General features: G+C 41.1%; 1 protein-coding gene across 3 annotated transcripts in view; it reads right to left on the bottom strand.

The window, feature by feature from the left end:
- LUZP1 (leucine zipper protein 1) overlaps window positions 1-14,006 on the bottom strand; it is an 81,025-nt gene that overhangs the window by 4,581 nt on the left and 62,438 nt on the right. For 2 of the 3 annotated variants that reach the window (XM_029229281.1, XM_029229282.1), the window contains one exon: window positions 1,346-4,524. In XM_029229281.1, coding sequence (XP_029085114.1) covers window positions 1,346-4,405 — 3,060 coding nt within the window. In that variant the 5' untranslated portion in view covers window positions 4,406-4,524. Of the gene's footprint in view, window positions 1-1,211; window positions 4,525-14,006 lie in introns of those variants that run through there. The other variant, XM_029229283.1, reaches the window with a different exon arrangement.

The raw sequence follows: 14,006 nt of genomic DNA, 5'->3' as shown, positions 1-14,006 counted from the left end.
TCAAAGAATGAGTGAGAAAGTGTTTGGCAAGGTAAAAAAGCATTGGATTTAGAGACAAGAATCTTGGATTCAAATCTTAGCTCTTCCAGTAATTCACCTGGGTGGCCTTGGTGAAGAGACCCTTTGTGTCGCTGACCCTCCGTTTCTACATCTAAAAAATAAGGATAATATCCCCCACACACACACCAGGGCTGTTGAAGAGACTGAATAAGACAGCGGGTGGGGAAGTGCTTTAAGGTATCCTGTAAAGACTCAGGGCTTTTCAACTTCACACACAGTCACCACCTGCCTTTTAAAAGAAAGGAACAGGGACTTCCCTGGTAGTCCAGTGGTTAAGAATCCGCCTTCCAATGCAGGAGGCGCAGGTTCGATCCCTGGTTGGGGAACTAAGATCCCACATGCCATGGGGCAACTAAGCCTGCATGCTCTAGAGCCCGCGCGCCTCAACTAGAGAGAAGCCCACACACCGCAACGAAAGATCCCACGTGCTGCAACTAAGACCCGGCGCAGCCAAAAATAAATATTTAAACAAATAATAAAAGAAGGGAACAATCTCTAGGTCAAAAACATCTTTCTTCATCACAGGACTCACATCTAAAAGACACTCCTGGGGGCTTCCCCTTCATATGTTGTTCTGGCACTCTGACCCTCATATAAGGAGAGATTCTAGATTTGTCTATCCAGTAACAAGCCACACTGAACCAGCCCTGCCCTCAGACTGATGACATAATGGGCTACATAGGTGTCTGGGACAAAAAGTGATGCTCGGGCATAAAGCTTATCCAAGTAGGCCCAGTGTAAGCCCCAGCTCTCCTCCGCCCCTACATGCCAGCAGCTGGCAAAGATCTGCCTAAACTGAGGCAGCCAAAGAGCTCATTTCCTTGGCTCCATCTCTGCTCTACAGAAAGCCACTGTGCTTCCTCCTCTAACCCGGAACCTCCCAGCTGCAGATTCTTGTGCTTCTAGGTACTGCTCTGTGGGGCTATAAGGGGAGCCCCTTCGGCGACCCTGGCAAACCAAGAGAACAGAGGCCACATCTCTCTCCTTTTCTGTAGCCTTCATATGTGAAGGCAAAATGAAGGAGACAAATTGGGAAAAAGATTTTGGAAATTCATGCTGCTCTCTGCCAAATACCTTCTTCAAGGTACTTCATTCTTCTTTAAGGCCAAATCCACATTATTTTCAACAGTTCTCTGAACTACCCAGTTCTATTCAGTGTTTCTCAGCCCCAGTCTCCATAATCCTGAGTCACACAGGCCAGGGCAGAGGGGAACAAAAAAGAAAGTAAAGGAGAAAAAGGGAAAGTGGAAGGAGAACAGGAGAGAGGGAAAGAAGTGGGACTTACCATGCCTGCCAAGTGGTTCCAGGCTTCAGCCGTGACAGTATCTCCTACCCGATTCCGACGAGTGAGCACCTCTGACACGGTGAGGCTGCTTTGGGTTCTTCTGGAGGAGAGCTCGGGGGCATCCCCTGAGTTGCCTACCCTTCGAGCGCCCTGCTCAAAAAGGTATGAGCTGGGCTGTTCAAGGTCTGAATAGTCTGTGGAAGATCTCTGGATGTAGGTGTTGGTAGATTCCACATTTTTACCTATTCGAGTTGGGGGGTCTTCTAAAGAGTTCAAGTCTCGCCTACTCTTCCAGGCATTTCTCACAGTAACGTGTCTGGCATCTGACGAGCCCACTTCTAAAGGGCCACTATGGCTTTTCCACCTGATTGTCTCCGCTGTGGGTGCATGGCTATTCCTCTCCACAGGATCTGATGGCTTGATTATAATGCTGCTCCGAGAGACCACCGTTTCTGGCCTGTTCTTCGGGGCCCCATCTCCCATTCTTTCAGCTTCTGTGAACTGCAGGGTGATGTCATGTTTGTGAATGGAGAGCTCAAAGGGGGAGCTGACATGGTTACTAACCGACGTGAGCTCTGGTGGCCCAACCTGGATGTTGCTGGTGGACGTGTGCCTCTCCCGCAGGGCCTCGCCTAGAGCAGCTCTCGGGCTGCTGCTGTCAGAGGGGTAAATAGTTATACTGCTTGTCACTTTGTTTGGCCCTGGTTTGGAAGTAGACTTCTGTTTTTCCAATGTGGCCTCGGTTCCAGATCCTCCCATGACTTTTTTCACATCCTTATCAATGATGACGGGTTTGATGATGGCTCTAGATCGCAAGGCCTCTCTGGGGCTAAAGGGCCGCTGGCTTTTTACCCCGGCACCATTGGCCTCTGGGAGCTCCACGGCATTGGTGGAGGCTCTGACAGGTTTCCCAGATTCATTTTCTGTTCCCACATCTTTACCATTCTCAAAGAGGGAGGTTCTAAGTCCCCCTCGGGATTTGGCCTTTTCTCTAGAGTTGGGCTGTTGCTTGGGCTCTGGAGTAATGGTTGTGTTTACCAATTTGGCAGTAACAAGAGACACCATGTCCATATCGTCATCTGAGTCTGGCTTCTCTCTGCCACTGGATTTGATGACTCGACATCTCAGGGCCTCATGCTGACTACTGTCTTCCATCACAACTGCTATGGGTTGATCAACTCCTTCTTTATTGGGGGTTGAAAAGCCCTGAAAGATGTTCTCTTGGCTTCTGGAGCTATAAGGATACTTTGATAAAGGTGGAGCCTTGGAATTTGGGAAACTGGTATCAGCCTCTGGGCCATTGGCAGCCTTTTTCCCCTTAGAGAGCCCTTCTGAGGAAGATCTTCTAGATGTTGCCAGAGCTCCCACGGCCTTAGAACTGCCAGAGTCTGCAGCCTGAGTTATTTGACTTCCATTGCCAGGCACCTGCCCCCTCTTGCCAAAGAGGGCCTCGGTGGAGGTGTCAGAAGCCTTGTCACCTCTCCCTGATATGTCATTGGGAACAGATCCATGGGTGGTATCACTAAATGTTCGTGTCGTCTTCTCTACTTTCCCCTTCAGCCCACTCTCAGTACCTGGCTTGGGAGTGCCCTTCCAAACTTTATTGTGCTCCTGGGCAGCTGGCGGGTAGCGGCTAAGCACTGACGGCTGTTCCCTGGACTTCTTCCCTTCACTCTGAGAGGAGACAGATGCGAATCGATCTTCAGTTCTCTTTGTCTCCTGAGTCGCACTGTCTGCACCTGCCCCTGTGTTGGAAGCTTTGGCTGCCCTCCTGTTGGTAAAGCTGGGAGAGGAAACCTGCCTGTTGCTCAGAGGATAGTTTTCATTGTTGAGAACAAATTCCCTGTTTCGGTGCCTTTCCCGCTTATACTGAGGGGACAGTTCCCGGGGTGTCTGCTTGGACACAGGTGCCTCATTCCCATGCCCTCTAAACTTAGTCCTCTCGTGCCTGCCTTTGCTGGACAGGAAAGCATCTTCCCCTTCTACCTCCCCGTTCTCTAATTCTTTCTGTTTCTTTATTTGTAGCTTTATCTCCTCCAGCTGGCTGGCTAAGAGTTTGTTTTTATTTTGTTCACTTAAGTAATTATCCTGAAGGTCATTATTTTTGGCCCTCATTTTCTTAAGCTCTTCCTCCAAAGATTCAAAATGTTTGATTTGTGTCTTAAGTTTCTCAATCTCTTGGTTAAGGTCTTTTACTTTGTTGTCTTCCTGATTTCGGTTCTTTTCATTTTCTGATTTGTTTCTTGTTTCATTCTCTACCTGCTTTAGATAGTCCAGAGTTCCCTTCCTTCTTGATTCTTTGGATGGCAGTGTGGAAGAGATACCATCCTCAATTCGTAGGTCATTCCTTTCCAGAAGGTTAGAAGCATTCCTTGTATAATCTCGGTTCATTTTTTTGTTCTGCTCCAATTTTTGAGTGAGCTCTTTTATCAGTTTCTCGTTTTCTTTCACCTTTTCATTCAAGTATTTTCTCTCACTTACAAAGGTCAGAGTTAATGATTTCAGCTTTTCTAACTCTGACACTAAACTCTGCTCAGTTTTATCCAGCCGGTCCTCAGAAGATTCTAGTTCTTTCACTTTGACCCTGAGCATTTCCAGCTCAGAGGAGATTTTCTTTGTCAGGTTTCTCTCCTCATTCAGGCTCAAACACAGTTGGGTACAGTCATTCTTACTCCTGCTAAAGGCCTCCTCTAGCTTCTCCAGTTCAGCCATTCGTTTCTGAAGCCGCTCAATCTCAGATTTTAGCTCCCGGGTGAGGTTTTCCTCCTCCTCAAGTTTCTCCTTCATCTGCTGACAGAGATCCTCTGCTCTCTTAATCTCCTCGTCTTTGCCTTCGATTCTCAGCACTCGCTGGCGCAGCACGTCAACCTCAGCCAACATGCTGGAGCTGCCGCCTTCCGCCTGGATCACCTTGTCCTGGAGATCCAGGAGCTCATCCTCTGCTTTCTGGAGGCTTTTTGTGGCTTCCTCCAACTCATCAAGACGGCGGCTTAGACTCTGTAACTTAAACCGCAGGTGGCGGCTGGAAGCAGTATCCTTGTAGCTTGTAAATTCAGCCATGTCTACTGCCAGCCAATGTGGGCTCCTAGAGGCACCCAATTCCACTCGAGGGGATGAGAAACGGTTACCTTTCTCTTGGCATCCACAACCTTCTTTGGCAGCTCGAGATCATTATCAGTCTACAGAAGAAAAGCAGAAAGCATGTCAGGCAGCAAATCTAAAACCTCTACTTCGACTCCCAGTTGTAAAGAGTTCCCATATGTAATTCTTGTGCCTAGAACATGGCAGGTGTTGAAATTTGTTGAATGACTGAATTTGACTAAACCTGCAGGAAAACACTGGTTCTTTACGGCTGATGCCTAGTTTCACCCTAATGAAGAGTGCCACCAATGGCAGCATGGCAAAAAGACACAGAAAAATGCCTCATTTACATGACCAACTGTTCGATATTCAGGAAGCAAAGTCCAACCCAAGAAGGATAAACTGCACCTAGAAGCATCATAAGGATACAGCAGAATACCACAAGATATTTTAAAAGCAGTAAGGGGTGGGGGGGAGCAAATAGTCTAAGAAGAAATAACAACTGAACTGGATTCTCAGCAGAAACTTTTAAGTGGACATCAAGAAGATAAAAGACATGATAACAAAAAAAAAAGACATGATAACATCTTTAAAAGTTCTAAGAGAAAATAACTAACCTAGAAGTAAATCTCCTAGAAGTAAATACCAAGAGAAACTATGAAAGAAAGATATAATTAGTCAGAAACACTTTAAGAACAAATAAAAGGAAAATAAAAATTTAAGTGTTTATCACTGAAAAAACTATTGATAAGACGTAGATGCAAGAAGGAAAAGAAATTAACCCAGACAAGCACTGATTGATTCAGTTAAACAATAAAAATCAATTAGGGATTGGTTTTATCCTGCTCCTTCTCCCCAAAGTGGAACTGAAACACTAAACAGTAATAACATGTAAATCATAAAGAGAGAAATCAGAATTCAAGTGTTCTTAGAATGTTATATTCTTTGCGAAGAGGATAGTGTTATTATAACTAACTTTAGACCTTGTTAAGAATAGATATTAATCATATATCTGATAAGGCATTAATAAGCAGAATATATAAAGAACTTCTACAACTTAACAGCGAAAAAGAACCTGATTTAAAAATGGGAAAAGGACTTGAATAGACATTTCTCCAAAGATGATATCCAAGGACGACTACTATCAAAAAACAAAAAGTGTACAGATGTGGAGAACTGGAACCCTTGTACACTGTTGGTGGGAAAATGCTATAGCTACTATGGAAAAACATGATGGTGGTTCCTCAAAAAATTAAAAACTAATTATCATATGACCCAGCAATTCCACTTCTGGATATATATCCAAAAAATGAAAGAATGATCTCAGAGGGATGTTTGCACACCTGTTTTTTTTAATTTTTCTTTTGGCCACACTGTGCAGCTTGCGGGCTCTTACTTCCCCAACCAGGGATCAAACCCAGGCCCCTTGCAGTGGAAGCGCAGAGTCCTAACCACTGGACCGCCAGGGAAGTCCCCATACCTATGTTCATAGCAGCATTTTCACAAGAGCCAAAAGGTGGAAGCAACCTAAATGTCCATCAGTGGATGAATGGATACACAAAATGTGGTTTATACATACAATGAAATGTTATTCAATCTTAAAAAGGAAGGAAATTCTGACGCTTCAACATGGATGCACCTTGAGGACGTTGTACTAAGTGAAATAATCCAGTCACAAAAGACAAATACTATATGATTTCACTTATATGAGGTACCTGGAGTAGTCAAATTCATAAAAACAAACTAGAATGGTGATGGCCAGAGGCTCAGGGAAAAAGGAAATAGGGACTTGTTGTTCAGTGGGTATAGAACCATTTTTATCTTTCAGTTCTGCAAGATAAAAAATGTTCCAGAGATTGGTTGGACAACAGTGTGTATATATACTTAACACTACTAAAAAAGTGTACATTTAAAAATGGTTAAGATGATACATTTTATGTTATGCATTTTTTGCCAAAATAAAAAATAATTTTTAAAAACGTTAAGGCACAAAAGAAGTAAAATACATAGAGATGGTAGGGCATACTTTCAGTTTCTGGTCCAGCATGTAAGGAGCTTCTAAAGTCATCACCTCTTCCTAACAAGTAAAAAGCTGAACAAACAAAATCAACAACTCTTCTTAGGTCCATCAGAGAACTGAGGTTACAGAGAAAACTGCTTCCCCCAAAGTTAAACAGACAAGTGGATACAGAGAACACAATTTACCAGAGCAGAAATGCAGGAGTAGAAACCTCCACAGGAACTAATACCAGGGTAGGAAAACCTAAACTGCAACTGACCAACTTCTCGAGGCTCAGGGTGGACAACTTTGGGAGTCAAAAACAACAGAGGGTGTCTCAGTCTTAGTTAGGTGGGGGGTGCACCACATTTTGTGAGCTTTACCTCCAGGAGCTGTACCAGGTTCCCACAGTGAAGATGGGAAAAAATCCCCTCATGCTTCCAGCTGGAGGAGGGTAAATTAACCATTTTGAAACCAGGGTCTAACCTATTAGAGTCTTATCCGAGCCTAACTAACCTGGGGGAAGGAAAATACCCAACTCCAGCTACCTCTAACTTTCTACATGGTGGAAGGAATATGCCCAACTCCAGCCATCCTGTACCACCTAGGGGATGGGGTAGGGAGAGGGGTGGCACGTAGGACCTGACATTGAGAAGCACTTGTGAAATTCATAGCCCAGGGGCCCAGGCTTACTAAAACACTGAGACCTGATCATGGGACAACAGGATACTTCCCCTTCCCCAACACTATACCACAACATCACTAAAGGCCTACTTGCCTAAGTTATTTTTACCCAGGACATCATGTCCAGCTTTCAACAAAAAATTACAAAGCATACTAAAAGACAAAAACACAGTTTAAAGAAACAGAGCAAGCATCAGAACCAGACTCAGATATGGAAGAGCTGTTAGAATTCAGATAGAAATTCAAAATGACTATGATTAATATGCTAAAGACTCTAATGGAAAAATTAGACAACATGCAAGGTCATATGGGTAATGTAAGAAAAGAAACAGAAATTACAGAAAAGAGTCAAAAAGAAACGTTAGAGATCAAAAACACCAACAGAAATGAAAAATGCCTTTGTCTCATTAGTAAACTAGACACAGCTGGTAAAGAATCTCTGAGCTTGAGGATATGTCAGTAGAAACTTCTAAACCTGAAAAGCAGAGAGAAAGAATGACTGCAAAAAAATGGAACAGAATATCCAAGAAGTGTGGGATAACTACAAGAAGTGTGGGATAACTACAAGAAGTGTAACACATGTGTAACGGGAATACCAGAAGAAGAAAGGAAGAGAAGAAAAATTTGAAGCAATAATGACAGAATTTCCCCAAATTAATGCCAGCACCAAACCACAGATTCAGGAAGCTCAGAACACCAAGCAGGATAAATGCTAAAAACAAAAACAAAAACACCAAGGCATATCATATTCACACTACAGAAAATCAAAGATAACGGAAAAATCCTGAAAGAACCCAGAGGAATAAACACCTTACCTACAGAGGAGCAAAGATAAGAATTAACATCTGACTTCTCAGAAATCATGCAAGTGACAAGACAGTAGAGTGAAATATTTTAAATGTTGAGAGAGAAACACCACCAATGTAGACTGCTGTACCCTACAAAATTATCCTTCAAAAGTGAAGGAGAGGGACTTCCCTGGTGGTCCAGTGGTAAAGAATCCACCTTCCAACGCAGGAGATGCAGGTTTGATCCCTGGTTGGGAACTAAGATCCCACATGCCACGGGGCAACTAAGCCCACGTGCCACAACTACTGAGCCCATGTGCCTCAACTAGAGGGCCTGCGTGCTGCAAACTACAGAGCCCATGCACTCTGGAGCTCACATGCCACAACTGCAGAGCCCATGCGCTCTGGAGCCTGTGTACCACAACTAGAAAGAGAAAACCCATGCATCACAACTAGAGAGAACCCGTGCACCACAACAAAAGATCCCACATGCCGCATGCTGCAACTAAGACCCAACACAACCAAAAATAAAAAATAAATTTTAAAAAAGTCAATTCCGAAAGTGAAGGAGAAGTAAAGACTTTCTAGGACAAATAAAAATTGAGGGGATCTGTTGCCAGTTGACCCACCTTACAAAAAATGTTAAAAGAAGTTCTTCAGTAAGAAGGAAAATGATATAGGTCAAAAACTCAGAACACATAAAAAAAAGGATGAGCATTAGAGAAGGAATAAGTCCAAGTAAAATAAAATTTTTAATTGTTCCTATTCTTAATTTATCTAACAGATAATTCTTCAAAATAATAATAGCAATAATGCCACAACTACTGAAGCCCACACGCCTACAGCCCATGCTCCACAATAAGAGAAGCCACCGCAGTGAGAAGCCTGCGCACCACGGTGAAGAGTAGCCCCCACTCACACGACTAGAGAAAGCCCAGGTGCAGCAACGAAGACCCACTGCAGCCAAAAATAAATAAATTAATTTTTTTAAAAAACCCACTTTAAATTTTAATAAAGACATATATAGATTAAAAGTAAAGGGATCAAGAAAGATATACCATCTAACGCTAATCAAAAGAAAGCTGGAGTAGCTACATTAATTTCAGATAGCAGATTTTAGAACAAGGAATGTTATCAAGGGGAAAGGGGGATATAACATAATGATAAAGGGGTCAATTCTCCAAGAAGACAATAGTCCTTAATGTGTATGTGCATCAAAATATGTGAGGCAAAAACTGATTGAACTGCAAGGAGAAATAGATAAATCAATTACTATAGTTGGAGAGTTCAACACCTCTCTATGATAAATGGACAGATCCAGCAGGCAGAAAATCAGTAAGGACATAGCTGAACTCAGCAACACCATCAATCAACTGGATATAATGGACATCTATAGACTATTTCATCCAACAAAAAAATAAACATTCTTCTCAAGTTCACATGGAACATTCACCAAGACAGACTACATTCTGGGTCATAAAACACACCCAAACAAGTTTAAAAGAAACTATACAATGTCTACTCCCAGACCACAATGGAATGGAACTAGAAATCAGTACCAGAAAGATAGCTGGAATTCCAAAATATGTGGAGATTAAACAACACACTTCTTTGACACGGGTCAAAGAAGAAATCTCAAGAGAAATGTTTTAAGTATTTTGAACCAAATGAAAACGAAATACAACTTTATCAAAAGTCGTGGGGTGTAGCAAGCGCAATGCTTAGAGGCAAATTTATAGCACTGAATGAATATATTAATAAAGAATGAAGATCTACAATCAATAAACTCCTATCTTAGGGAACTAGAAAAAAGAAGAGCAAATTAAAACCAGAGTAAGCTGAAGAAAAGAAATAATAAAAATTAGAGTAGAAATCAATAAAACTGAAAACAGAAAATCAATAGAGAAAAAAAAAAAAAAATCAATGAAACCAAAAGCTGGTTCTTTGAAAATATCAATAAAATCAATCAGCCTCTTGCCAGGCTAACTAAGAAAAAAAAAAAGAGAGAAAACACAAATTACTAATAACCCAATGCAGGGGGCCCAGGTTTGATCCCTGGTCAGGGAACTAGATCCCACATGCACGCTGCAACTAAGAGTTCGCATGCCACAACTAAGGAGCCCACCTGCCGCAACTAAGGAGCCCACCTGCCACAGCTAAAACCTGGCACAACCAAATAAATAAATATTTTTTTAAAAAAAGAAATGAAAGAGGGACATCACGACAGATCCCATGGACCCTAAAAGGATAATAAAGGAATATTATGCATAACTTGATGCACACAAACTTGAGAGCTTAGATGAAATCAATTTCTTGAAAGACACAATCTACCAAAACTCACACAAGAAGAAAAACGCAATCTTAATAGACCTGTATCTATTAAATAAATTGAATCAATATTTAATAACCTTGCAAAACAGAAAGCACCAGGCCCATCATTTCACTGATGAAATTATACCAAGAAATTATACCAAGTATCTACAACCTCTTCCAAAAAGAGAAGCAAAGGGAATACTTCCTAACTTGTCCTTTGATGCCAGCATTACATTAACAACAAAAGCAAAGACATTACAAGCAAAGAAAACTACAGCCCAATATCTCTCATGAACACAGATACAAAAATCCTTAATGAAATATTAGTAAATGAAATCCAACACTGTATAAAAATAATTATACACCACAACTAAGCGTGATTTGTCCCAGGTATGCAGGGCTGGTTCAGTATTCAAAAATCAATAAATGAAATCCACCACACTAACAGGTTAAAGAAGAAAAATCACATGATCATATTAATAGATGCAAAAAAGCACTTGACAAAATTCAATAACCATTCATAATAAAAACTCTCAGCAAAGTAGGAACAGAGGGGAACTTCCTCACATCTACAAAAAACCCTACAGATAACATCATACCTAATTGTGGGAAGTCCAAAGCTTTCTCGCTAAGATCAAGAACAAGGCAAGGATGTCCCCTCCTATCACAGCTTCTCAAAATTTACTGAAGTCCTAGCTAACACAGTAAGACAGGAAAAGAGAAGAAAAGGTATACTGATTGGGAAAGAAGAAATAAAACTGTCTTTGTTCACAGATGATATGACTGTCTTATGTAGAAAATCTAAATGAATCAACAAAAATACTGGAACTAATAAGCAATTATAACTATAGCAAGGTTGCAGGATATAAGGTTAACATACAAAAGTCAATCAATTTCCTGTATATACCAGCAATGAACACGTGGAATTCAAAATTGAAAACACAATACCCTTTGTATTAGCACCTCCTAAAATGAAATACACAGGTATAAATCTCACAATATGTACAAGATCTATATGAAGAAAACCACAAAACTCTGATGAAGAACTAAATAAATAAAAAGATATTCCATGTTTGTGGATTCTAACACTCAATATTATCCAAATTCAGTTCTTCCCAATTTGACCTCTAGATTCAATGCAATCTCAATCAAAATCCCAGCAAGTTATTTTGTGGATATAGCCAAATGGATTCTAAAATTTGCATGGAGAGGCAAAAGACCCAGTACAGCCAATGCTATATTGAAGGAGAACAACAGAGTTGGAGAACTGATGCTACCCAACTTCAAGACTCACTATAAAAGCTGCAATATTCAAGACTGTGTGATACTGGTGAGAGAAAAGACAAATAGATTAATGGAACAGAACAGAGAGCCCAGAAATAGACCCACAGAAATATGGTCACCTGATCTTTGACAAAGAAGCAAGGGCAATACAACAGAAAGAGTCTTTTCAACAAATGGTGCTAGAACAAATTGGACATTCACGTGCAAAACTATCAATATCGACACAGACCTTACATCCTTCACAAACACTAACTTGAAATGGGTCACAGCCCTAAATGTAATACATGAAACTATAAAACACCTAGAAGATATCATAAGGAGAATACCTAGTGACCCTGGGTTTGGCTGTGACTTCTTAGATACAACACCAAAGGTACAACTCATGAAAGGAGTAATCGATAAAATGAACTTCATTAAAATTAAAAACTGCTCTGCAAAAGACAATGTCAAGAGAATGAGAAGACAAGCCACAGACTGAAGGAAAAACAACTTGCAAAGGACACGTCTGATAACAATAAGAAAATCTGATTTTAAAATGGGCCGAATACCTTAACAGACACTTCACTAAAGAAGACCTACAGGTGGCAAATAAGCTTATGAAAAGATGCTCCAACATCACCTGTCATCAGGGAAATGCAAATTTAAAGTTACCACTACACCAAATGCTAGTAAGGATGTGAACCACAGGAACTCTCCTTGCTAGTGAAGATGCAAAATGGTACAGCCACTTTTAGAAGACAGTTTGGTGGTTTCTTAAAAAAACTAAACATACTCAGCCATATGATGTAGCAATAGCAGCACAGGTAAGATTCAAAATATTATATACAGAATGGATAAACAACAAGGTCCGACTGTATAGCACAGGGAACTATATTCAATATCCTGTAATAAACCATATATATATGTAACTGAATCACTTTGCTGTACATCAGAAACTAACACAACATTGTAAATCAGCTATACTTCAATAAGACAAATTTTTTAAAATAATATTACAAAAACAACAAAAAAGCACAGATAGTTCATCTATAAGAGGCAGGAAGGCAGAGTATATGGGTACAAGTGTTAGTGGGTAGGTAGGAAGGAAGGTGTGGTGGTAGTAGTCTAATAAAGTTCTCTTCTGTTTTTGCTTTTTCACTGAAGTAGAAAGCAAGATCATCATCTTAAAATGATGACAAGGGCAGGGGGTAGAGTAGTACAGGTTTCAGAAATGGTCATCTAGGTGAATGGAAAATAGAATGATTGCCAGGCAACATTAAGGGCCCACTTGAAATTCATGGTTATGATTTAAAGTGAAACCAATCAGCAAGGTTGTATTTTTATATTCAGTCTTGTTCTGCTGACCAGGTGAAGGCACAGAGAGAGAGAATTGGACTGAAAACAGGGTTGGAAGTTTGCAAATGTAACAAAGCAAGAAAAGAGTGAGGAAATTATAGGTGTGCACAAGGGAGCTTCAGTAAAGAGAAACACGAACATCAAGAACATGTGAAGAACAGTGAAAATGTAATAGGACCAATGAATTGAAGGTACCAATGAGGATTGAAGGATTGTTGGAGTCAGGGTACTAGGAGGAATGAGCTTGAAAGATAGGAGACGGTAATCAGAGAGGGATCTCAGGGAATTGAAATTATCAAGGAGTTGCAGTAATTGATAATGTCAAGAACTGAGGTATGAATAGGCAGAGCACAGAGGATTTTCAGGGCAGTAAAACTACTCTGTATGATACTATAATGGTGGATACATGTCATTATACATTTGTCCAAACTCACAGGATGTACAACACCAAGAGTGAACCCGAATGCAAACTATGGACTTTGGGTGAACATGATGTGTGTGGAGGTTCATCAGCTGTAACAAATGTACATGGGAGATGTTGATAATGGGGGGGGAACCTGAGGAGGGAAGTGGACAGGGGGTATATGGGATATTGCTGTACCTTCCCCTCGATTCTGCTGTGAATCGAAAACTGCTCCAAAAAAGTAGTCTTAACTTTTTGAAAGTTAAAAAACTAAAGTATGATTCTGGGAATGCCAGCTACAGAGAGGGGTGAGATCACTGGAAGAGAGAAATACTGAGAGGCAAAGGTGTTGCAAGGATTCCTGAACTGTACATTGAAAGCCCACAAATTAACAGGACTAGTGCTGCAAATTGTGACATTAAACAAGAAACTATAGTCATCGAGAAATGAGAGGCGGTGACCCTGGGGTTCAATATGACAGCAACAATAAGGGCACTGGGTGATGCAGTCTGATACTAGATTTAAACCTAGGAGAAAGGATGGAGGGAACAAGGTCTGAGCCATAAGAGAAAAACAGCCTCCATTTGAGAGAAAAATGGACTCAACAATGATCCCATGAGAAAGCTCAGGGCAAAAGAGAAACAACCTTAAGCAGGATTTGAGGAGATGCTAAATGCCACTTCTCTCCAACCCCAAGATCTCCTCCATCAATTGCACTTAAAGCCTAGAGCCACCAGGTGGAGCCCATGCTCAGCTTTTAAAAAACACCAAGGC

This window comes from Monodon monoceros, unplaced genomic scaffold (assembly GCF_005190385.1).
Source record: "Monodon monoceros isolate NGI ecotype Baffin Bay Population unplaced genomic scaffold, NGI_Narwhal_1 Super_Scaffold_18, whole genome shotgun sequence".
Classification (NCBI taxonomy): domain Eukaryota; kingdom Metazoa; phylum Chordata; class Mammalia; order Artiodactyla; family Monodontidae; genus Monodon; species Monodon monoceros.
The sequence above is the reverse complement of the archived record's forward strand: the minus strand, read 5'-3'. Positions and strand labels throughout refer to the sequence as shown.